At 47.9% G+C, this 24458-nt stretch overlaps 7 protein-coding genes across 7 annotated transcripts; 4 read left to right on the top strand and 3 right to left on the bottom strand.

The window, feature by feature from the left end:
* Positions 1-1546: 1546 nt before the first annotated feature.
* On the top strand, positions 1547-3576 carry N7466_007275 (serine/threonine-protein kinase; the record flags this gene model as incomplete). Its single annotated transcript, XM_057166664.1, has 8 exons — positions 1547-1589; positions 1672-1794; positions 1853-1964; positions 2018-2222; positions 2274-2429; positions 2481-2653; positions 2704-2964; positions 3018-3576. 8 exons carry the CDS (start codon positions 1547-1549, stop codon positions 3574-3576), a joined length of 1632 nt encoding a protein of 543 aa, XP_057019705.1.
* A 1108-nt stretch (positions 3577-4684) lies between these two features.
* Positions 4685-8683, bottom strand: N7466_007274 (CheY-like superfamily; the record flags this gene model as incomplete). Its single annotated transcript, XM_057166663.1, has 3 exons — positions 4685-4963; positions 5046-5363; positions 5435-8683. 3 exons carry the CDS (start codon positions 8681-8683, stop codon positions 4685-4687), a joined length of 3846 nt encoding a protein of 1281 aa, XP_057019704.1.
* Positions 8684-10311: 1628 nt separating this feature from the next.
* N7466_007273 (putative SNF2 family helicase/ATPase) lies at positions 10312-13745 on the bottom strand (the record flags this gene model as incomplete). Its single annotated transcript, XM_057166662.1, has 2 exons — positions 10312-10722; positions 10785-13745. 2 exons carry the CDS (start codon positions 13743-13745, stop codon positions 10312-10314), a joined length of 3372 nt encoding a protein of 1123 aa, XP_057019703.1.
* Positions 13746-14776: 1031 nt separating this feature from the next.
* N7466_007272 (SIR2 family NAD-dependent protein deacylase) lies at positions 14777-15807 on the bottom strand (the record flags this gene model as incomplete). The annotated part of the gene is made up of 2 exons (XM_057166661.1): positions 14777-15381; positions 15462-15807. 2 exons carry the CDS (start codon positions 15805-15807, stop codon positions 14777-14779), a joined length of 951 nt encoding a protein of 316 aa, XP_057019702.1.
* An 827-nt stretch (positions 15808-16634) lies between these two features.
* N7466_007271 (aminopeptidase P family protein) lies at positions 16635-18668 on the top strand (the record flags this gene model as incomplete). Its single annotated transcript, XM_057166660.1, has 10 exons — positions 16635-16836; positions 16910-17074; positions 17142-17302; positions 17363-17755; positions 17805-17848; positions 17901-17934; positions 17996-18217; positions 18282-18400; positions 18456-18582; positions 18639-18668. The coding sequence occupies 10 exons, from the start codon at positions 16635-16637 to the stop codon at positions 18666-18668; spliced, it is 1497 nt and encodes a 498-aa protein (XP_057019701.1).
* Positions 18669-19349: 681 nt separating this feature from the next.
* On the top strand, positions 19350-21397 carry N7466_007270 (protein serine/threonine kinase activating protein nimO; the record flags this gene model as incomplete). The annotated part of the gene is made up of 2 exons (XM_057166659.1): positions 19350-19865; positions 19979-21397. 2 exons carry the CDS (start codon positions 19350-19352, stop codon positions 21395-21397), a joined length of 1935 nt encoding a protein of 644 aa, XP_057019700.1.
* Positions 21398-22969: 1572 nt separating this feature from the next.
* On the top strand, positions 22970-24048 carry N7466_007269 (E2 ubiquitin-conjugating protein UBC8; the record flags this gene model as incomplete). The annotated part of the gene is made up of 7 exons (XM_057166658.1): positions 22970-23002; positions 23083-23090; positions 23146-23148; positions 23254-23294; positions 23504-23618; positions 23681-23862; positions 23912-24048. 7 exons carry the CDS (start codon positions 22970-22972, stop codon positions 24046-24048), a joined length of 519 nt encoding a protein of 172 aa, XP_057019699.1.
* Positions 24049-24458: the final 410 nt, after the last annotated feature.

The following is a 24458-nucleotide window of genomic DNA, read 5'->3' as shown; positions in this document are numbered from 1 at the left end:
ACCAGGGATCTTATGTTTGCTAAGTTCTAACTAGTGGAGTACGGACCTGCAAGGGCCGTTGAACAGGTCAACTTCAGCTTTTTCGAAAGTTCGAATATTCGAATGTTCTGCAGGCGTTCCACGGCCGTTTCTGTGCGACGGGAAAGCCGAGACCTGCATTTCTCCTAGCAAGGGCGGTCAATAACGTGGCTGCCACGAGAGATGAGACGTGTCGTGAAGATGTCGCGTGGCGACAAGGTGACCAGTCTGATGCGATGCAGCTGCATGATCTGCTCTCTGGTTGGCTCGATTAGGGGGCGAAAAAAAGCATCGAAAAGTTCCTTGTTCGCTGTGTAAGACCATTTTCAGCGAGCAAATGAACTTGTCGCGGACCCCAAATATTCCCCTCAATGACTTACAGAACCTACTACTAATCATTTATACCAGGTAGGGTTGATTTGATATTTGACAGGTCAGAGTGGTACAAGGGAGGTTTTGCAGAAGAGATCAGTTCTGCAGGTATTGGGAGTGGATCGGTCTCGCCTGAGCAACATGAGCAACAGATGCACCTGGACTTCTCCCCCCCCGGGTGAAAATCTTCCTTGGATCGATTGATTCTGTGACGATAGGACAACTTCCGTCTGCAGTGGTCTTTTTTTTTCTTCGCCCTATTTCCTATTTTTCCCGCCCCCCGTGGGTCTAGCTTTTCTAGAGAATCACATCGAAAATGTATGTACAGTCATTCTTGAAGAATGCTTTGTAGGGACAGATCATGTTTTACATAGTCTCATGTATGGATTCATTCTAAGATTGCAAGTTGTATCATTTCCACCAAAAAAAAAAAGAAACGCCATCTACCAGCCCAAAACTCCGCAAGTTTTCCCCCTAGTTGCAATAGGGTCCTGCAAAGTGTACGAGGCGCCCCCCTTTCCCCGTTGTCAAGGCGCGGATGTGATTGGCTCTACCTTTACTGCCATCCTTTTTGACCGCTCACCCTCCATTCTCCCCTTTCTTTCAATCTTGCACGGATTCACGAGAAATTCCCGAACGTCTTGATCCAATTCAGTCAATCCTCAGGCTGCAAGACATTCGTTTCGCTGCTTCGCCGCCTCTTGTGATTCGGTTCATCTGCGAGTGCGCGCTTTAGGCTCATCCTGCCTCGTTTTGGCCCCCGAAACCCGGACCTCACCTGTTTTCGCCAATCGTGAATATACATACCCGGCTTGCCAGCAATAAATTCCCTCGGTTTGAGTGAATTGAGTCAACTTGCTCAACCGCAGCTACTTCCTTCCTCATCGCTCTTACCCCCCGATATCGTTGCGACACTTTCCGGTCTTCGCCCGCCGCGTTCCATTGCAACACCCCCGCTCCCGCGATTCTGCCGCATTTAAACCCCATGGCCAGAGTGCTATGAGATTTGGATCTACTTAATTTATTTCGCGGTTTCTTGGATTTTCCAACTTGCGCCACGTGATTTACTATACGACCCGAGGTTTCTTAGGACAAGTGATGTTGCTGGGCAGATTCTAGTCCTCAAAAACCTACGTTTTCGTTTATATCCGCCAGAATGGGAAACACACAAGGAAAGCCCATTTCTTGCAATGATGCAGGTAGGTGTCGATCTTGGATGATGTGCTGAAGGCGTATGGCTCTTCAGTGGGACTATATACCGGGATGCTAATCTGTATCTAGTTAACCTCAATCACTTCCGCCTCCTTCGGGTAGTCGGAAAGGGTGCCTTTGGCAAGGTTCGCATCGTTGAGAGGAAGGATACTGGGCTAACGTTCGCCCTCAAATACATTCGAAAAGAAGAAGGTAGGTTTGGCATTGTATAAGCCTCGCACCTCTTATCATTGCTAATATTGCTTGTTAGTCGTGCGTTCGGAAAGTGTACGGAATATCATTCGTGAGCGGAGAATGCTCGAGCACTTGAACCACCCTTTCCTTTGCAATCTGCGCTACAGTTTTCAGGATATCGAATACATGTGGGTTTCAGCATATCGCTTGTTACACGCTTGGTGTACTGACTATTCGCCAGCTACATCGTTGTTGATCTAATGAATGGAGGTGATCTCCGATTCCACATCTCCCGCAAATGTTTTACCGAAGATGCAGTGCGCTTTTGGGCCGCGGAACTTGCGTGTGCCCTGAGATATATCCACTCCCAAGGCATCATTCATCGAGATGTAAAACCCGATAACGTGCTACTGGATTCAGAGGGCCACGTTCACTTGGCAGATTTCGTACGTGACTTAACTTATCCTTTCCAATATTAGCCACTAACAACGATCTAGAATGTGGCATCCGATTTCCGACCAGGAAAGCCCCTCACAAGCAAGTCGGGAACATTAGCTTATTTGGCTCCAGAAGTGTATGAAGGCGGTGGATATTTCTTTGAAGTTGACTGGTGGTCTTTGGGAGTTACTTTTTACGAATGCATTTACAACAAGGTACGTCGGACTTCTACAGGTCCAATGGATTGAGCTGACAAGGATATTCAGCGTCCATTCGAAGGTCGCAGCCAGGATACCCTAAGTGAGAATATCAAGAAGGCATCACCCAAGTACTATGTCACCAACCCCGCGGTGTCGGTCCCCTGTCTACGAGCTTTGATGGCATTGATGGAGCGTGACCGCAGTCGCCGAATCGGTGCTATTGGATGGGAGACCTTTACGTCTCACGAATTCTTCGCGGAAATCGACTTTGAAGCTCTGGAACGCAAAGAGATCCCCCCGTTTTCCGACCTTCTAGCGAGAAGACAAACTTCGATGCAACATACGACCTGGAGGAACTCTTATTGGAGGAGGCACCCTTGGAAGCCCGAGCCCGTCGACAGAAGCCGCGTGCAGAACTACGCGACGATGCCACGGCCAAGGAAATCCGAGAGGACGAGCTTCATCGCCTAATCGAGACTATGTTTGAACCATTTGACTACACCACCGTCGATTACCAAGGCAGTGCCGCCGAAGCCATTGCCGCGGTAATGTAAGTATATCTGATCAATCTATACCCGGTTGCCATTCTAACAGCCTTTTTAGAAACCCCGAAGAATGCCTCCCTACCGCAACTACCACCAACGTGGCCACCAAAATAAACACATCCCATGTCCGACAACACTCTCAACATGAACCGATCGTTCGCAATTCACCACTCAACGAGGGACCGGCTTACCGGGTACCTCAAAGCGAGGCGACTACACCGGCTAGTGAAAATCTAGACCCAAATGACTCGGCATCAATTGGCCAGCCACCTTCACCTTCAACTCTCGCATCCGCCTCTCCTCCGCGCCAACCTCCCTCTTTCCACCGTCCTTTACCACCACCTCCTCGGCGGGGCGCCGGCGGGGCGACCCGAAAAATGAGCAAGGGAGGAGGTGTACAAATGGTCTTGGAGGAAGCTGGGAGCTGGAGCGAGCTAGCCAATCACAGCTCTACTCTCCCTGCAGAAGGCTTGGAGGGTGATCCAGGCAAAGGAAAGGGCACAAACAGTGGAATGCTCTCGTTCCTCAGTCGTAAGAAGGGTCGTGACCGCAGTCCCAAGCCCACAGAGCCAGGTGTTCTGGGCAAAGAAGGAGCTCGGCAAATCATCAGCTCATAAGACTCCCCTATTGGGATTCCGGCGAGACCTTTATTTCCGCGTGATCTTTTAATTTGGCAATCAGACCTTTGGTTGCGTTCAAACTTGTGCCATTGGATGTTTCCTTCACCTACTTGGGTATACCGAACGACTATATCCTGTAGCTGGAACCACCAGTCTGGCTTCGCTTGGCAGAAAGACCAGTCTCTCTGACTTCCTCTCCGTGATCCCCCAACCAGCCGGCCTGCATGCCACTCGCATGATTCAGTCTGCTTCCACGACCCCCAATGGAAGACCATGAGGTTCTTCTGGGCTTTTATTTTATGGATATTTCCCTGCATTTCATTCTGCAATGAGTTGCAGAAAGGATGAGTTGCCTGTGGCACCACCCCAGTTTCATTCTTCTAGATTCCCCTGACTCAGCGATAATCTATCTTTCTTGTTTCTTTCTTTCTTTTGTCAAGTTGTACAGATGATGCATTCAATTACCCGTGGTAGGCTGTCTCGACAGGTATTTTAATTCCGCCGCTGTGTTTTCAATTATGTTTATTGTTTTCATTGGAGTTTCTCATACCCTGTTTTCATTATGGACACGACTTCTCCTTTCTCGTCTTCGTTTTTCTTTGCCCCCTCTCATCAAACATTACACTAGAACGGACTGGAGCTTGCTGCCCTACGTGGATCGGCAGCGGATTAGGTGTATTTCATGTCTTTTTTGCGCACTCGGTGTTTCCCCAAGATGGGATGTAAATTGAATTAAAAATTAATCAAAACTTCAATGTTTATCATGTACCCTTACTTCGGTAAAAGTAGGAAAGCCAACTAGTACACATGTGCATCAATGATAGTACCTGCACGATCTAGGCAGAACTTGGTGCAGAGCCTACTAGTACAGATCCAAGTCATCCAAGAGGCTCCGCTAAATTCCCATTCCACTATTCCCGGATGATGACAAGTTCAACATATTCCAAGTTCCGATTCTATTTTTGATCTTTTTTTTCTATTTTAACCAGACATTCGGCTTCCACTAAGTGAGGCGCAAAAACTGCGTGAGAAGAAAACAACCAGAAATTGATCATGTATATTTATTCAAATCCACACCCTTGCGTCTCAAGCGTCCGATTATACACTAGTATCTTCCAAACCAACCCCCTCGTTCCCACATTCCAGGCTGATATAGCGCATCCTCACGCCTTTCTCCAGACAAAACCCCACCAAGTAGTACATGCACCCGTTGAAAATCAATGGGCTTCATAATCCAGCCATCAAAACCAGCATCCAAGTAGACATCTCGATCCTTCTCGACCAAGGACGCCGAAACCGCGAAAACAGTAGATCTATGGTGCGAGTTTTGCTGCTCATGCTTGCGAATCATCTTTGTAGCACTCAATCCATCCACAATAGGCATCTACATTAGTTTAATAAAAGAAGATAAAACAATTAGCCTATCCTATGGATGTAGCGGCTTGCGACTGGGATGAAGTTCTTACCTGAAGATCCATAAGAATCACATCAAACGGGACTGGACTTTCGCGATGAACAGAGGCACACTCCTTGCCATTACCAGTCATGCAAATAGAATAACCGAATTTCTCCAGCCGCTTCTTAACGATCGAGCTATTGATGGGATCATCCTCAGCAATAAGGATTCGAAGCGTACGGCCAGTCGTCATAGGATTGGGTTTCGTTCCCCTGCCTATCTCGGATGTCTGAAAAGAAGAGCCAGAAGCAGAAGCAGTGGAAGACGAATTCATAGCGGAGCGCTGCTCCCGGGCTTCTTCGGCTTTGCCAGATCGCAAAGGTACCTTCTACAAGCCAAGTTGTCAGCGTCAATTTTGAAATAATTTGGGAATAAATGGTGTGTTTCACGCACGCTTACGTCTTCAACCTTCGCACCAGAAGCAAGGATGGTCAGGTTTCGCGATTCTCCATTCTTCAGTGAAATGTCGGCATCTACGAGTGGGTTGTCCACTCTCCCGATGGCTGAATCTGACATAAACGGCGAACCACAGCGACAAGGAACCCCGCCTTTCTCGTCCGGTGGCTGGATCTCCCCTTCCCGCTCCGCACCGGTATTACTTGTCGGTCTTCTGTCACACGGGGCTTCATTTGATTTCCCGGTATCACATCCTTGCCTATTGCACTGGAGATCTGCATTCGCGATAGATTGGGTGGCGGATTGCGGTAGGTCCTTCGACGGCAATGAGAAGTTAAGCCGGATTTTGAAGCAGCTGCCTTTTCCTTCTTCGGATTTGAGGCTGAGCTGGCCATTCATGTTGCGGACGATCCGGGCGACCAAAGCAAGGCCTAGTCCGAGGACGCTTTTTGTTCCCGGTGCGCTTGTGGTGCTGGTGGTAGTTGTGCTCGAGTCCTTGTTGGTGTAGGGATTGGGGCTCTGTGCGTTTTCCTTGTTGGAAACCTGCTCTAGCTCGCAGAATAATGTCTCGACTGCGTCCTGGGACATTCCGGAGCCAGTGTCGTGGATTGCAACTTCTATGGCGATTTGTCCGTCATCGCATGGCTCGGTCGGAATGCACGATTCAATGGTTACTGCGCCGGTTGAGGTGTGCTGAACTGCATTGCTGATTAGGTTAGTGATTACTTGACGTACTCTCCGCTGATCGCCGAGGACGTCGGGCAATGATGCATGTTGCACGACTTGAAGATTGACATGCTTTTGCCTTGCTTCTTCCCAAAAGATATTGGTCGCTTCGCATAGAGTCTCTGAGAGACTGAAGATTTCATCCTTGATCAGATTTTGACCATTCCCTGCGTTGGTGAGGTCCAGTAGATCATTGATAATGTAAACCAAAGACTTTGAAGCCGAGTGCGACCTGGACAGATTCTCCCGAGTTTCCTGGTTGATGCTTCCGTCCAAAGCGATTTCGAGATAATTTATGATGGCGTTAAGAGGTGTCCGGAATTCATGAGCGGCGTTGGCGAGAAGAAGTCGCATGAGCTGGTTGTCTTGCATGGTAGCCTCCTTCTCATGCCAGATCTCGGGGAAGGTTCGGTATAACAAAGACAGGATTGATGCTTTTCCAAGTTCCCCTGCCGACCACTCTTTCGGGCCTCTGCCGTTCTCCGAGTCCCCACGGAAGAGGGTAATGAAATCCTGCCCATCGGCAGACAGTGGAATATAGATTAGGCTGGAAAGGTAACGAAAGCCGGGAGCATAGTCGAGATCTTCGAAGTCGGAAAGTATGTCTGTCGACCACAGAACAGTCCCTAATTCCTTTGCGCGAAGATACTCCAGTAAAGCTAAAGCCTCCTGTGAATCCGGGGGCTTCCCAAAAATCTTTGTTTCGCCCAAAATAGACGCTGCGGCGTAATTGGCGCCAAAAATGTCAAGAAGATCGCCGCAAGGTGACTGAATATGTTGCTGTGTGTCTGTCTCACCAGAACGATCAAATGAAGGGTTGACTTGGAAAGGCAAAGTGTATGAGAGACGTTCAATATTGCTGGAAAACGTTTCACTTAACAACCAACATGTCTTTTGAATAAGGGGATGAAGCCGAGCGCTTTTGCTATATGATTGACAGGATATGAGCCCCCACGCTTTGCCAAAAACATAAATGCCAATCGAGGCACAAGCTTGTACAAGAGGGGCTGTATGAGATTCAGAGCAGCTCGAGGCTGCAAGAAGATAGCAGTGCGATAGGTCCAATCCAGCTTTCACTGTGGAGGCCCGGTAGGCCAAATCTGCGCTATGTTTGCTTTTTCGATAAGCGAAAGAAACCTTCTTGCGTAGATATTGCTTCTTCAATTGGGGGGTGAAAGTTGATTCCGAGAACTCCAGTCCCTCAAACGAGTTCATACCCAGTGATGCATCAGCCGAGTCTGCGACGACGATGCCATTCCGATCACTATCGAAGTGATACATTGTAAAGCGATGGAAGCGTATCAACCGCTGCACGCTACTCATAGAGTGCTGGACAAGTTCTTCGAGTGTCTGTGCATTAGATATTTGCTGTATAATGCGCGGGAGTCCATTCAGAAGCTCCGACTCTCGACACTCGGCTCTCTCTGCATGACATGGTCTTGAAAGACCGGTAGTGTGGCCTGCTGTCAAAGCAGTTTGGACTTCGCCAGTGCACCCTGCATTCGAGCTGTCTTGGACGCCCTCGATCTCAAGCTCCAGCTCACATATGATATAGTCTTGATATGCTTTGCTTGTGTGCATAGTGCACCAAAGACGTTTGGAAAGAGCACCTTCATCAACTGAGATATAAAGTAAGAATACTTCTGGGCCACAGGTCTCCATATCATATCTGTCATCTGAAACGCATTTCACGTGGGAAAGAAACATGGTTTGTTGAGATGTTGGCAATATAGTTTGTATAGATCTCAGCCCAAAGAGATGGTCGGGTGAATAGCCCAAGATAGCTTCGGAGTTGGTGCTAGCAGCCTGAACCATAATGTTGCCATCCAACTCTGAGAGAACCAGTAGCGCTCCAAATGGCTGGACTGAAAATCCGATCTCGTCCTCAAAGTATTCCAATCCCGGTCTTAACTCATTTTTAGTCAAAACCTCCGCTCCCTCACAAATCATATCTTGTAACTGGACGGCAGGGGTTGAAGATGGCTTGTTGGTGGAATTTGAATCACCATTGTTTGCGGATATTCTTGGTAGCGATGGCGAGACGTTTGGAAGGCTGAGTTGGTCGTGCATCTGCGCTAGGTGATTGGGCCTTTTCGGTGCTCTCTCTTGATCACTGGTATCGCTCGGAAATGATTCGAGAATACTACCAGATCCATCATCGGCCACTTCGTTTGTTCGAAAGGTATCTCCAAATGGAAATGCAGGGAATGGACTCTCAAGCTTATCAAGGGACGGTGTTTGAGGAACTGGAGAGGGAGTAGGATCGAACGAGACGACGGATCGCACAGGAAATACTCTTTCGACAGTATCACTCCCGAGTCGTGGGAGCTTCATCTTTGGAGATGTGAGCTCGGTAACCGTTGATATTTCGGTTTCCTTGTCGGATAAGATGCACATGGTTTTTGGTATTGAGAGGGTTCGAGCTAGTATCCTTCTACCGTCTGCGACTTGCTCTTGCGGATTGTCTTTTTCACCGTATGTGACCTTCCATTCGTTGTTGTTGGTAGGCAAGTCGGGGGAGTCCATTTTGTTTCGAGTAATCCGACACATTGGGGTGTGGGCTTGATGATAGTCTGGTTTATGCCATCAGCGGTAGCAGATTTCCAGCTACTGAAGTTCTCATTTGAAAATGAGGCTTGCAACGTCAATTCAGCATCTCTTCCTTGAATAGGAAGTATACAAACTTAACGCCACTGGAATGTAAAAAGCAATTATGCCATAGAACAGGGGGTAAGAAAGAGTTTAAAAGACAGGGGAAAGACTAGCGAGTGTCAAAGATTTCCCCGGAGTTTGGCCAAAAGCCCTGGAGTATCTAAGATCTGTGATCTCGCCTCTGCGTACCAAACAGCCCACTAATTCTTCTCATCCCTTGTCCTGGGCGACAGACCTATCAGAAGCGAGTGGTCATGACAACTAAGTTTTCCACTCATTATGGATTTTCGGTTCCCTCGTCCGGTTCGTCAGGGACTCCCACCGAGCAATGCTCGCAATACGTGCACCAACGCGTATGTACCGTGGATCTGATTCAAATCGGTATATTGCCAGGAGTCCGACATCGCAGAGCCCGCATAGTCCGAACACTTCGGATTGAGCTGAGAATCCGAGATCATGATATCTGAGCCTTCATATTACTACTAGTATTAATTGAGACGTCTGATATGTAACACTAGATAAACTAATTTAGTGCATCATCCTCATCGATTCGATAAAGAGAGACTTACCGAGGAACCTCAGAATCACTTCATAGTAGAAATAAATAAAAAAAAGCCTCACAAAAGTTCTCTAGAACCTCAAAAAAGATCCTTGATCGGCATCAAGACAAGTCCAAGTTCACCAGAATCCTCAATTCCCCGAAAATGCCGATTTCTTCCATACTAAGGGATTGTCCGAGGTAACAGCTGTTGCAGTGTGGGGGTGAGGTGATTCTCCACTGACATTAAAGATAAAACCCTCGATCCACACTGGACCCGTTGAAAGTGAATCAACCCCTGGTTGTTGATGGTCTAGACAGCTATCATGTCGCTTCCATGGCTCTGGTGCGGATCAACCGGGTGTCGGATCTTATACAATCCACTTGACGAGGGACAATAAAGCTCTGCTTTAGTTAGTTTCTAAGCATGAATGGGGTTGCGCCATCAGTCTGTCAAAATTTGCGTACGAATTGGAAAACGAGGGCTTTCATCTCACTAATTTTTTTTTGAAAAAACCAGTCAAATGGAAAAATAGAAAAATCTCGGTCAATCCCCCTCGGCGAGGTTATCGTTACCTCGGAGCTCAGTTCCAGCCACTCATTTTTTCATAAGTTGCCTCCAGAATCTCACTCGTGGGCGTTGTCGCCGTAGTTGCGGCCAGAGATTGGGCAACCGTAAATCTTCTTGTAGTAAACCTTGGGTCTATGCCTGGATTCTCCAGTGCAGAAACAACCTTGAGATGCAAACGGCCTCATACGCAACACAATCCGATAAATAGACAATGTTCAGAAATGTTCATAAACAATAAAAACATGAAGTAGTAGACAAGAAATTTCCATTTGCGATCCCACCATCTGATCATCACAATCCCCATACACATTTCATCCATAAAAGCGCCTGTAGACAATGTCTATCTATCAATCAATCGCCTTTCCATGCAGTTTCGTCCTCGTATCACGTAATTTACCAGCGTCGACCATAGACGGAGTCTTCAGGTGTTGGCCTGTTAGATTGCTGCCGACGGTCTCGGTTATGAGAGTCGGTTCGTGTGGAAGACTGAGAAGGTGTGGGAGGGTGAATGTCTTCCGAGGAGTCAAGTAGTCGAGTTGACTGCTTGAAGTCTAATTTCCCCTGATCGTCGGTCGGGGTGTATTTGGATTCAGCATCACGACCGAACAGAGCCATCATGTCGTTCATGGTCAGTTTGCCGGCCGCAGATTTGCCCTCGATAGTCATATTGGCCAGCTCTCGTTTGCGATCTTGCAGGGCAACGATTCTCTCCTCCACGCTGCCCTTGATAATCATTCGGTAAATCTTGACGTCGACTGTTTGATTAAGACGGTGGACACGGTCAATGGCTTGTTCTTCCACGAACTAGTTTTAAACGCGTTAGAAACAAATAAAGACGCGGGGACTTTCCGTGAAATTTGACTTACGGGGTTCCAAAATGGTTCCAGGATGACAACACGACTGGCAGCTGTCAGGTTCAGGCCCAATGCGCCGGCCCGCAGACTGCAGAGCAATACACGAGTGCCACTGTGATTTCTCAACTTGTTGAGACTGGCTTCGCGATGATCATTTCTCATGCTACCATCGTAACGCGCAAATCCAATGTTTGCACTGTTCAAGAATGGCTCAATTTTGTTGAGCATCGAGGTAAAAACGGAAAAGACAATGAATTTGTAGTCTGCGGATTCCTTGTTGAGAAGTTTCATCAAGTGACGAATCTTGGTCGACGGGAGCTCTCCGTTCTCCCCTTCGTAAGGAATGTCTTCATCGGAGTCGGATTCGTCATCGGAGCTGCTCAAAACAATAGTCTGGGTTTTCTTCGCCGAGGGTGAGTCCAGGTCAGAGTCGCCGGAGCCAATCCACTCCCCGCCACCTTCAGCGTCTTCATCTTCAGATCCACCGGCTTTCCCAAGGCTGGGCATCTTGCGCTGGTGCTCAGGGACAATCCACTCGGCTTCATCTTCCTCATCTTCATCGTCACTATCAAGAATCACCCTGCGGTTCTTGCGGGAACGGGCCTGAGAAACAGGGCTCGTAATTGTAGTAACCTCATGGTGTTTGTGTGTTTTCTTTGGCTTCTTCTTGCTGTCTTTGGTCATGAAGTTGGTGTTCAGGTCGGTCTCACACTCGCTGCAGTGACTGGCCCCGCTCTTCGCTTCAACTTGGCTAAGTACGGCTTGACAAATATCACACTTCTTGGTCATGACACTTAACCCGCCAAAGAGATCAGCCATATCGTCCAATTCGTCCTTCTTTGAGTCGGAGGACTGGCTTCCCGGGTTGCCATTCTGCAAAAGAACATCTTTGTCCACGGCCAAATCACTCTTGACCAATTCGGGGTGGTTACACGCTTGACGAAGTCGCAAGAGCAAGACCAACGCACCAGCATAGTCAACCTTTGCTCCACCCATCATCTCCTCAAGACGATTTTCGGTGCGTTTTTCCATTCGTTTGTAAAAGTTCATTTCTCCTTCCATGAACTCCGCCTCCACCTTGATGACTTCACGCTTGACAATCTTGAAGCCATTGGACTTTTTGGGTTTGCCATCCACTCCAGATGTGTCGTTCTCATTTTCTCTTAAGACATCCTTGGTCCGCCGCTTCATGAAAGCTTTCAAGTAGACTTGGAGGCGTTGAATAGCAAGGCCACCCCGTCCGTTTGCGAGTGGTTTGCTGATCTGATCACGCCATGTGGCAAGTTCATCAAAAGGTTTGATACGGAGGAACTTGATTAAGCTCTGCAACTCATCTAGGTTATTCTGCATGGGTGTTCCGGTCAAGCACCAGCGATACATGGAATCCAAAGCACATGCAGCCTGTGTAGCCTTGGCATTCCGGTTTTTGATGGTGTGGGCCTCATCAAGAATAATTCGGTACCAGTAAACGGAAAAGATTCCTGACTTCTTAGCCTTGTCTGCAGCTGCTGTGCTTGACTCGGAAGTAAGAGTTCCGTAGGTGGTAATGACAACGTCGTAGTCTCCCAGTGACCTGGCAGTCTTTGCGCGGTTTGTCCCGTGATATAGACAGACACGAAGCTTGTGAGATTTCTCAATTTTGTCATCAATCTCGGCTTCCCATTGCTTGATTAGTGCTAGCGGTGCAACTACAAGCGTGGTGCTGCTAAGCTTAGATAATGGTGGTGCATCTTCGTCATCTTTATTCTTGGTTGCGGTATCGTCGCTGTGTTCGTCGTCGGTCTTTCGGTTTTTGAGCATTAGAGATATGGCTTGAACGGTTTTGCCTAGCCCCATGTCGTCCGCGAGAATTCCACCCTTGGGCACAATTCCTTTTGTTGAGTGTCGGCCAGATTCCTTGTCACACATCCAGCGTACACCATCAACTTGATGGGGCATCAACGTGACCTTCAGCCCTTCGACGATAAGATCTTCTTCATCATCCGAATCCTCTTCGTCATCCTCCTCTGCTTCAGCCTCGTGGTCCTCGTCATCCTCATCATCCAAGTCTTCACCTTTGTCGAGTGCTTCTTTCGTGTCCTTTTTGGTCGGTTTGGCTTTCTTCGCATCGATGCCTTCTTCGGTAGAGTCTGTTGCGTTATCTTTCGCGTCGTTGACAGAAACTCCTTGGAGTTGAGCAGCTAAGTCATCGAGGTCAATGTCGTTTGCCGCTGGTGGAATGGGCTCTTTCTTTTCAGCATTCTTGGAATGACTCTTTTTTGTCTTCTTCTTCTTTTTGCCCTTGGACTTTGCCTTTGCTTCTTCTTCCTCTTCGAAGGCACCCTCAAGCAAAGCCTTGATATTCTCATTCGCTTTGGCAGAATCAACATAGCCATGAACGTCTGCGGACCCAAAAGTGCTTGGTTGACTATATTTCTGAGAAGAAGTAGAAGGCTCATCCTGTTGTGTAAGATCGATAAAAGCTTGAAGGTTCTTTGAAGCGAAGGACGGCTTTACTGCTGATGGCTTTGATGTGAAAAGTGCTCTCGGGGCTCGAGGGGTTGCATACGTCACATTCTCGGGGCGTTTGATCGGAGTCGCACCCGGAGGCATTGCTGAACGATAATCATTGTATGCAGATGGTCTAACGGGCTGGAACGGGTCAAATGGCCCACGTCGGTTTGCGGAGGGTGTGGCTGAAGTGCCGCCGGATACTCCTGGGGGTCGGGGAGCTGGAGGAGCTCCATGTTGAGGTCTGTTCTGCTGAGTAGGGTGTGGCGGTTGCGACTGCTGTTGATAAGCCCGATGGTGCTCTGGTCGCGCCCGGTTTTGCTTGGGGATATTGAAAAGGTGATTGGTATTGGACCTTTGCGCCGGTTGACCAAGAGGTGAGGGTTTGCCAAACTCTGGCTCCTGAGATATCGAATGCTTTGTCGTTTCCTTCGGGCGTGCCGGGGTTTGGGGCTCCTTAGGAGCATCACTTTCTCTGGCCATGGTGGGGTGAAGGTGTTGGTAAACTAACGATCGCGGGCGCTCTGTCGTGTGGAGTCTGGTGTGTAGAGACCGAGGGATGGGACTGTTACGATTCCACTGTTTGGCTTAGTCTCGCTGTACTATCTTTTCCAACTGTGATTGCTGAGGTGGGAACTGGGAACGCGTAATTGTAAGCTTTTCACGGTCTGTTGGAATTTATCTCTTCGCGGGCGCGGGGTAGACAACTTTCAAGTTGTCATGGATTCATCATTCATGCATGCCAGTGGGATATAAAAAACTCACCAGTGGAGGTTTAAGTTCAAAGCTCACTGTTAGCCCAGCATTAAAGCCGAGGTTAGTACGTTAGGCCCTTTTGAAAACCGATTGAGGGGTGGAGTTGACAAAAACAAGTGGGATGGAACAACGTTATCGATATGGGATTTGTTTTGGTTGATTGCCTAGCAACGATGGCTGCCTCAGGCATTATTGCAGCTCAAAACATTGCAGTCAATACTAGAGTAAATCTCGGTCTTCTTTTTGTGAAGGAGAAGGTCTTGACAGATCATACAGAATAAATTATTCAATACTGTAATTTATCAAGATCTAGAATTGAGTGCACGTGTGCTGATAGCTACTAGTTGACTATGTAGTGTTATATGCACACATATACTACATACTTGCAAATTTTGAGTATGCATATATATTGATGCCAGCCAACGAGTGCTCACTTCAAATTAGGACATCCTACTACCAGTTGACAATTGATGTACTGATTGAAGCTACGACTTACGTATGTCAACTATTGATGTTCGACATGTATCCATGTGTCTTTCAAACATTTGAATGTTACATACTATGTACGACTATTGATCTTTATGCATGTTTGGAAGTGTCAAAAACTGGGCGAGCAATTGTCGAATTCAACATTTGAATTTGAATATTTCAATAATTAGAAAACATCAATAGACCCGTGGAAGCAGTCCCAAGATCAAATATTTCGGTGTCCCTACAGCCTGCACCACATGTGACATGTGTTTCAAATGTTACCTTGTCTAGGCTTGATTGGAAATTGGCATCTGAAGGGGATCTTCTTCAACTTCTCCGATGACGCTCTTCAGAATCTCGGGGATGATGACCGCAGCATCACCTTGAAAAAACCAGTCACCCTCTTGCAGGTTTTGAACAGCCCTGTCATCTGGATCCATATTGATAACTGCCACACGAGCACCGGCTTTGCGAGCTTCCTCAGTATACCCGGCAGCAGGGTAGATATTAGAGCTTGTACCAATGACCAGCATGAGATCAACTGGAGCTTTCTTAATCCATCGGCTAATGGATTCCAGAGTTTGCTCATCAAGGGGTTCTCCAAACCAAACCACGCCTGGGCGTAGAAGCCCATCACACTGGGGGCACTGTGGCAGTTCAGCGAGAGTCAAATCAGGGACAGGATTGGCAACATCTGAAATATCGACTTCATTGTCGCGCGAGGCAGGTAAGTTCAGCCCCAGCGTCGGGATTTCGAGAGCAGGCACAATAGGGTCGTGAAAGTCGTCTGCACGCCAGTAATCACATTCAGATTCATGGCATTTGACTTCGAAAAGAGATCCATGCACTAGATGCAGGCTTCTGCCAAGGTGTTGCGCTCTCTCACACAGTCCTAGCCAAACACAAGGGGGCGAATGTTAGCTTTGGATGGTCTGAGAACTTGGAGACCTTGAATAAGGAGTGGGCACCTACCATCGACATTCTGGGATACCGTAAGAAAGTTCACATTTTCGCGAGCCAATGCAGCGAGAGCGTAGTGTGCCTTGTTTGGTTCTACACCAAGAGCCATATGCCGGCGATAGCTGTAGAATTGCCAGACGAGTCCAGGATTTTCCTCGAAAGCCTCTGGGGTGGCCAGCGCAGCCGAATAATATGATCGCCAGAGTCCACCAGCACCACGAAAAGTGGGTAGCCCCGAGGATGCAGAGAGTCCAGCTCCAACCAAGGCTAGGATTCGCCGAGAGCCTTTCAGATGCTCAGTAAAAGACTTAAGATCCTCGGGAGAAACGCCTTCTGGCAGACCTGCTTCTTCCGTCATTTTCTGTTAAGAATCTTGAAGATGAATACTTAGTTCCTCGAATGGTGATGGGTGACAAGAGAGAAACTCGAAGATTGTGGAATGAAATAAACTGCAACTGCAACTGACGCTCAAAGTTCTTTGTTTAACTGTTTTTAGTCCAATCTAGTCCACGTATTGAAAGCGGGGGTATGCGGAGACCCCGATTACCTACTATAGGTAGTACACGACATCTGGACATCTGGATTACTCAAGGGCTGTGAAAGGTGCCCAATTAAACCATGGTTGCAACGCCTTTCAATACACATCGACACTCCAGATGTCGTCTCTGTAATATTCAGAAATGTTGAAAGAAATATCCATGTGTACATGTATTTTTATCTTCTCGGTTGATAAAAATCTACCCCAACCGGGTAATTTGATTTTCAGACTAATTGAGCCTCAAATGTTGATTTTTTTCAAGATTCCTACTACTTCAAACCTTGAATGTTTGGTGGCTCACCTATCCAGATGTCTACGAGCGAAATATATACCAGTCAGATGCCCTCTAGGGCTTTGAAATCCCCCCAAAGTTGGCAATGAACCCTAAAAGTGCGTAATTTTGGAATTTGGCAGTGACAAAGAATCCTTCTTTGTGAAAGTATCAATGATTTTGGTTCCCTTTCATACCGAAAATCATCTTCGATATGCTCAAGTCAAGGCCAAGGGATCCACTGGCGATGCGGCGATGCCAAACCCGTTAGAGGTGATTGGCCCACACCGCCCGCAATTTCTCCAAAGGGTGCATCCCCGTTCCGAGGTAACAAGGATATATACACATGAGTTGTAAATTCTCAATAGCTTTGAGTATGGCCACTTGCAGGTCGCTCGCCCGACAATGCGCTCTTCAGCTGCGTCGCACTCCTCGCTTTAGTCGTTCCTCCTACCAGACACTCGGTCGCATCCATGTCCCTCTCCGCAGGGCGTACGCCACCTCCGTCGGCGCCGCGGAGCTCAAATTCGGACAACCGCTGCATGAAACGCATCCTCACCTGCTGAGCCCGGGAGAGCGTACGTAATATTGTTGCCAATCTTATTTGACACCGTTGATCTTTACCCTGGAAACTGATTGCTGGTTGAATAGTGACCCCCGGAGTCACAGCCCTTGAATATGCCCTGCGCCGATCGCGACTTGCCAACAAGCTCCCCGAGGGAGCAGTTGCTATACTTGCCGCCTCCGAAGTGAAATACCGTGCACCTGGCATCTTCCATGAGTACCGACAGGAGTCCAACTTCTTCTACTTGACAGGTGAGTTGACCGGCAGTTGTCTTTTTGCGAGCACAACCGCTGATCATATGATTTTGAACTTTGACAGGTTTCAACGAACCGAACGCACTGGCAGTCATTGGGAATGACGGCTCTGGTGACAACCATATCTTCCATCTATATGTCCGAGAAAAGGACCCCAAGGCCGAACTGTGGGATGGTGCACGATCCGGTACTCAGGCCGCTGCGGACGTCTTCAATGCCGATGAAGTGAGTCATCACTATACCATCATGGTTTAAGAACAATCTGACTGACAATCTGATGTACAGACAGGCAATATTGAAGATATCGGAAACATTCTCCCCAAAATCATTGCCAAAGCCACAGAGGTCTACTCAGACATCCCCGCCTTCGATGGATCCAGATCGACATTGCACCGATACCTTTATGGCCCTACAGTGGCTTCAGAGAAGCTGAAGAAATTTGTCGACCATCGGAAAGTCAAATCTCTGAAGCCTCTGCTTAATGAGATGAGAGTAAACAAGACCGAGGCGGAGGTTATGCACTTGCGCCAGTTGGGACAGGCCTCCGGGAGGGCATTTACTGACGCCATGCGTCAAACATTCACCAAAGAGAAAGACTTGTGCTCATTCCTGGAGTATCAGTTCAAGGTTAATGGCTGCGATGGCAGTGCTTTTGTCCCTGTTGTTGCAGGTGGTCAAGTAAGCAATCCTATCTCTTCGCATTCAGGACATAAGCTGACAATCATAGAATGCACTGAGCATTCATTACACTAGAAACGATGATGTTCTGAGGTGAGTCAATTCGTCTGTATCTACGAGGATCGCAACTGATGGCTTTCAACAGAGACGGAGATTTAGTACTTGTGGACGGCGGCGGTGTAAGTTCTCCCCCATTTTTCGTCTTCATAAACCAAAATCCAGAGGCTTATAGTGGAATAGGAACTCGGTGGTTACATATCCGATATTACAAGAACTTGGCCAGTTAATGGCAAGTTCTCAGATCCTCAGCGGGATCTGTACAATGCCGTGCTGACTGTGCATCGAACTTGCCTGGCGCTTTGCCGCGAAGATGCCAACCTGTCACTTGATAAATTGCACAACATCGCCGAGAACGGATTGAAGGACCAACTTAAGCAGCTTGGCTTTGATCTGTCTGGAAGTGTACGTTTCCCCTTTCACTCATTCCCCCTTTTAGCGGTGAAAAAGCGTTACTAACATGTACTAGGCAATGAACGTGTTATTTCCCCACCACCTTGGCCATTACATTGGTCTGGACGTTCATGATTGTCCTGGATATTCCCGAGGTTACAACTTGAAGGCTGGCCAATGCATCACCATTGAACCGTTGGTTATCCTATTCTGGCAGCTCCAACTTGGACCTGAACTAATCTGATCGCAGTGGTATCTACGTCCCCGATGATGAGAGATGGCCCGCTCACTTCCGTGGCATCGGAATTCGTATCGAAGACAGTGTCTGTGTGGGAGATGAACATCCAATTGTTTTGTCCCCTGAAGCCGTGAAGGAGGTAAGATCCCATGACCACTTATTTTCGCACAGCAATATCCTGACTAGTACGCATAGGTTGATGATATCGAGGCACTTCGTCATTAGAAAAAACCAGCATTTGTAAACTAGTTGACAGATACCCTAAAAATCCATGTATAATACATCTCCACCATATTTTACCAAAATATTGAGTGGTTGGCCCCCAAGAGTCCTGACCTTGTAAAGTTTGTTGTGGCTGGTCGGAGGTGGCTGGCAATGGCGTAAAAGCTGGGAACTATAGATCGCAAGAATTGGAACTGGTTAAGGGATGAAGGAAAAGGGAAGATTGAAACAAGGATCCAATAAGCAGAGAGTGATCGGAAAAATAAGAAATAATTAAGTGGAAGCAATGCTGGCACGTCGCGGTTTGGAAAAGGAATGTAGTTGTTGATGTTCATGCTTCGCGCGACGCCGTTGGTTGTCCGGCGCACGCTCAAAACAAACGGAAGAAGGCTCCACACCACACGACTTTGCCCTTCAATCCTGTTGTCCCTTTCCTTCATACCCCAAGCTTTCCCACCACCACTAACCATCCCAACTTCACCGGGAGCTTGATTTGCTTTCTCAATTTAACCTGACCCTAATACTTTCTTTGTGTTACCATGCTTTCCCTCTGACTTCATTCGAGCCCTACAAAGACGTGTAGCACGTCGCGTGCTCGACCTCGAATACCCCTCCACCACGAACCCGTTATTTCATCCTAACTCAAGCTCTTGACGCGTCTAACACCGGCAAGCGTTTGATCACATGGCTGCTGTTTTCATACCGCCGTCACCACGGACCTCTATGAACAACATGTCGACACGTCGTCCACTCGCCAACGTACCGAATGCCACCAATTCTCCCCACAGGACCGGACTTGTGCCGGCCAAGCGAGTTCGGTCCAATCAAGTCGAGATGTCGTACGCTCAACCTCCACAAAAGAAGCAGGTGATGGAAGCAGCAGAACAAGGTGTTCGGTCCCCGGCACAAAACAGATCCTCGGCTGTTCAAGGTGCCGACTCGAAGCTCTTCTCCAGACGTCCAAACAATGCCAACCCAAGTGCTTTTGAGAAGAAGTTGGTTGCCGCTCGTGACAAGGAACGCCAGCCCCCAGCTGTTAAAGGTGTGAAGGGCGAGAAGCCGTCTGCTGATACCCTGGACACCATTCGTATATGGCAACGCCACTACCGCAAGGCATTCCCTCAATTCGTTTTCTATTTCGACAGTATCCCAGAAGATGTTCGCCGCAAGTTTTGTCGACAGGTCTCCGCCCTTGGAGCTGTAAGTTGCACCGTTTGATTGATATTTCCTTCCGGTTTCCAGTGCTCCGAGGCTCCTTGTCACCAATTTATGACTGTTTTTTTTGCTGGATGATGCTGACTAGTACATAAAAGCGCGAGGAAAAATTCTTCTCTCGTCTAGTTACCCACGTTGTTACATCCCGTCCCATTCCTGCTGGAGTTACTACAACAAGCCCAACCGAATTGGAGGCTGCCGCCGATGGGGCCAACGGTAATGCTCACGTACAAACTGTCAACCCTTCGTTGCTCGAGAAGAACACCGACACACACCACCTTACTTTGAAGCATGACCCTCGCCGGGACCAGGGAAGCATGGATGTCCTGCAGAGAGCTCGGCAGATGGGCATGAAGATTTGGGCTTTGGAGAAACTGCAACGCATGATCACCACGATCAATGATACTGAATTCGGCGTCCAGAATGACTCTGCTTCCAGGAGCAAAAATTTAGGTGCAAGCCAGGACCTTTCACGTGTCCTTCGACAGGAGCTTTTGAACGGACCTTCGGATCGAGATCCGTTTTCATCCATGGAAATGATTGTATTCAAGGGCCCCTTCCTCTACATTCACGACATGAACGAAAAAACAAAGCCAGTCATGGTTAAAGAATATCCCCGGGTTGCCAGACGCCAAGATGGAATTTGGCCGCAGTTCAGAAGCGCCCCGTTAGGCAAATGCCCTTTCGTCGATGAACCACCAAGCCGAAAGGAAGTTGATCGACAACGCATTCGTCAAGTCCAGAAGGAGAAGAAACCAGCAACAACTGTAGCCCAGCCTCCGAAAGCTACTCAAACCAGCATTCAACCAAAAGTAGAGCCCAATGTTGACGCAAATCCCACAAGAATGGAGGACGAGGAGAGAGAATCTTCAAGGAAAGCTGAAATCTCTACGCAGCCCCCGGTTGAAGAAACCCGCGAACGCAAGAGCTCGGAAAGCTTCATTCCACCAAATTTCCCCAGGTCTGGCCCCTTTTACATTGGTCGTGAACCTGCAGCATCCGGGGTCCAACCATCGAATGTCACATCTGCAATTCGATCGCAGATGATCTCATCCACCGCTGCTGGACCAGGCGCACGAGCGGGTCTGAGCAAAGAAGTGTATGGCTTGCAGAGAAAGGTCTTGGAAAGGGGCACAGGCAATATTGCCAATGGAACTATGGCCGCTCCTCAGCGTCCTAATGGATTAGCGATCCATCTCAAGACTCACGACAGTCATACCAACCCGGAAGCTCGCATTACACCCGAACAGGACTCTCATCAACAAGAGGGGGCCGGGATCAAACGCCGTCGGGCCAATAGTCGGGAAAATGAACAGAAGAAACCTGAACGGCGCAGGGACCCAAAGCCAGGTTATTGTGAAAACTGCAGGGACAAGTTCGATGATTTTGAGGAGCACACTCTAACACGGAAGCACCGCAAATTCGCCCAGAGCACCTCGAACTGGGAAGACCTTGACAACCTGCTTTATGAGCTTGAACGCCCACTCAAAAATCCATACGGTCCGTACCGATATTGAAGATGATAATGACCGTCATCATGCCTGGGGTCGGAATCTCATCTTGTCCCGACTCTCCTCATTTTCATTCTTGCCTTTGCCTTCATGGTCTTCTGTTACACCCCCATTTCGTCGATAACCAAGTCTCGCCATCGAAATACATATGGCTTGTTAGGACTACCAATACCCAGCATCGACATCACTGCATACTGTGGAGTTTTTTTTATGGTTTTGTTTTCTTTTTTGTTTTCTTCGCATTGCAGCGCAACAAGTTGATGGCACAATGGGCCGATCTTGTAACCTGCTTGATCTTCATCGAAGGTCGTCCGCTCGTTTCTGACAACTTTTCATTCTGGATTCATTGTATTTGTATCTCATATTTGTACCAGCACCCATGTCACACCCCGTTTATGTGCCATGTGTCAGCTGGCAAGGGCATTTTCTCAACGACCCATTTTTCTTTCGAGTTCGACAGCCAGTGGAGCGTGCCCCCTCATGCCTTGAATGATTCCGCTTTTCTTTTCTTTTTTTTTCTCATCCCTGTTTTGGAGGAACTTAAGTGGTTGTCGGTTTGTTGAATACAGCTGGAATAACCCTGCAAACAAGCTTGGGAGGTTCATCTCATCGCATTGCGAGGCATCGCATCGCATCTTGCATTTTGCATTCTGTTTACATGGTCACATCTTCTCGACGCAAGCCTTTGGGCCTAATTGTTCGTTCATCTACCTTTTCTCCTGCTATATTGCTTTCATAAAGTTCGCATAAGCCCTCTTTGAATGGGCTTATGCTCGCCTTCGTGGCAGAGATGCTTGATTGTTAGCCGTGCAGGACTTTTGAATTACTGAATGAAATAAAAATTATTATTGAAATCCGTATCCTGTACTACTAGTAGGTCCTACAGTACCTACTACTCAGTACTAGTACACAGTAACTAACGCAGCCCTGTCTGATTTTTTCGACTGCTTTTGTAGTAAAGTGCTACTAGCACCTATGGGCCGCACTATGCCTAAAGTTTTCTTTGTCTGGTGGTATTGAAGATAGTAATGCTAGTTTCAACATTCACTGCCATTCGCTGTCTTCTAGAAGTGTAATTCTTCACCTCTCTTTCTCCCCATAAACAATGACTTTTCTCAACGACGTTGGGCTGAAATGCATCCAGAGAATCGTGACATCCGGATCCATGGTTCCGGTCTCCGGATTGCGATAATGGCTGAGTCATCAGGCCATCATTGTCCTGATCCCCTCTCGGGGCCTCTTGACCTGCTTTGCTCCTGACCCCAACATTTGTACTGTTATTGATTTCCTGGGTTCCGAATAGCCTCCCAAGTCCTTGCTAGTGATACTTGTCGGCCCCAGCTCGTTTCTTCAGCCCTTCGACTTTCCAGATCCTACCCCGCCATTTCCTTCCCCGCTCCGGGGGTAATCGCTCGCCCGGTGACCTCATCAGCAGCTTCAAACAGCAGTCGTCTCCAACACAACACAGCTCGAATATTATTCAGCGCAACTCGTCGGCTGCAAGAGACTCTCTATCCAGTCAAGAACCAAATATCGGAATCCAGCAAAGCACAAATCTTAATCATCAAACCCGCCACAATGAGCAGCCCGAAAAGGAGAATCGAGACCGATGTAAGTGTGCCCCTCACGAGATGTCGAGAAGCTACCGAGGTCCCCGCAATTGACTGACCCATGAAATCTGAACGCTACAGGTCATGAAGTACGAATATGAAAGACAAATCCATCGCATCTATGAAATACTGACCATACTTTAGGATGTACGAGAACAAAACCCACTCTCCCGTCCCATAACCTAGCAAACGATTCTCGAATACCGATCTGCGATAATTGGGGCTGGACAATGAATCTAATGAGTTTCATAGGTTGATGAGTGATTACGAGGTGACGCTGGTCAATGACAACAGTATGTTTTTTTCCCTGTTAGACAAGACCTAGCCGCATACAGTAGTACTAACCAGAGTTTAGTGTACGTCAAACGCAGCGTGGACCAGCTTATTGAAGCCTCTGACATTTCTCTTTTCTAGGCAAGAGTTCTATGTTCGCTTCAAAGGCCCGGAAGAAAGTACGAAACTCTTTGCTCCTGATCGTATCTTTGCCATTAACATAGCTTAGCACCATTTACCGGCGGCCACTGGAAGATTCACGTCGAGTTGCCCGACCAATACCCCTACAAGAGTCCTAGCATCGGATTTGTCAACCGGATTTTCCACCCCAACATCGATGAGCTGTGAGTGTTTCATCTTATTTGAGCTTTATCGATGGAATTGCATTGACCGCGGCTTAAAATAGATCCGGATCGGTTTGCTTGGATGTCATTAATCAAACATGGTCTCCCATGTACGACATGCTCAACATCTTCGAAGTTTTCCTGCCCCAGCTCCTACGGTACCCCAACCCATCCGACCCCCTCAACGGCGAAGCAGCAGCGTTGATGATGCGGGAGCCGAAGGCATACGAGGCCAAAGTAAAGGGTAAGTGCCCATAAGCCTTGGATGCTGCCAACCTATTAACACTTCACAGAATATGTCTCCAAGTATGCTAGCAAAGAAGCAGTGGACGAAGCAGGAGAAGATACCGAGTCTGAAGATGAGCTCAGCTCTGCCGGAAGCTTTGAATCCGACGGGGACGAACCAGCTGGGGCAATGGACGACGTCTAACTGACTCTGACTTTCTGCTATCCATTCATCTCCGGAACTGCACATTGCATTCTGCATTCTCTCCACTCTTGATCACATCCTCCCATCGAAATGGGAGCAGCGGGCGTTTCACTGATATCACGTTCTTATTTTCAATGCTTTTCTTTATTTTCCAATTATTCTCGAGGCACTTCGGAATTTGCATGTCGTGCATGGAGTCGGAGGCAGGACATGCCGGTGCGAGGAGAAATCTTTCTGGGCAAGGAGTAGTACAGGACTATTTTCTAAGATTCATTCAAATCAAGCTTTTTATGTACTTTCAAATTGGCGGGAACCATTAAAAGTGGAGTTCAGCTGTAGTAATAGTACGACCGCTAGGAGCCTCTAGCTACAATAACCTGGAATTTAAAAAGGCCAACCAAAGCCTAGGC

Source organism: Penicillium verhagenii (genome assembly GCF_028828195.1).
Source record: "Penicillium verhagenii strain IBT 33310 chromosome Unknown utg000007l_segment0_segment0, whole genome shotgun sequence".
NCBI classification, from domain to species: domain Eukaryota; kingdom Fungi; phylum Ascomycota; class Eurotiomycetes; order Eurotiales; family Aspergillaceae; genus Penicillium; species Penicillium verhagenii.
This window is presented reverse-complemented; position numbering and strand designations above follow the sequence as displayed.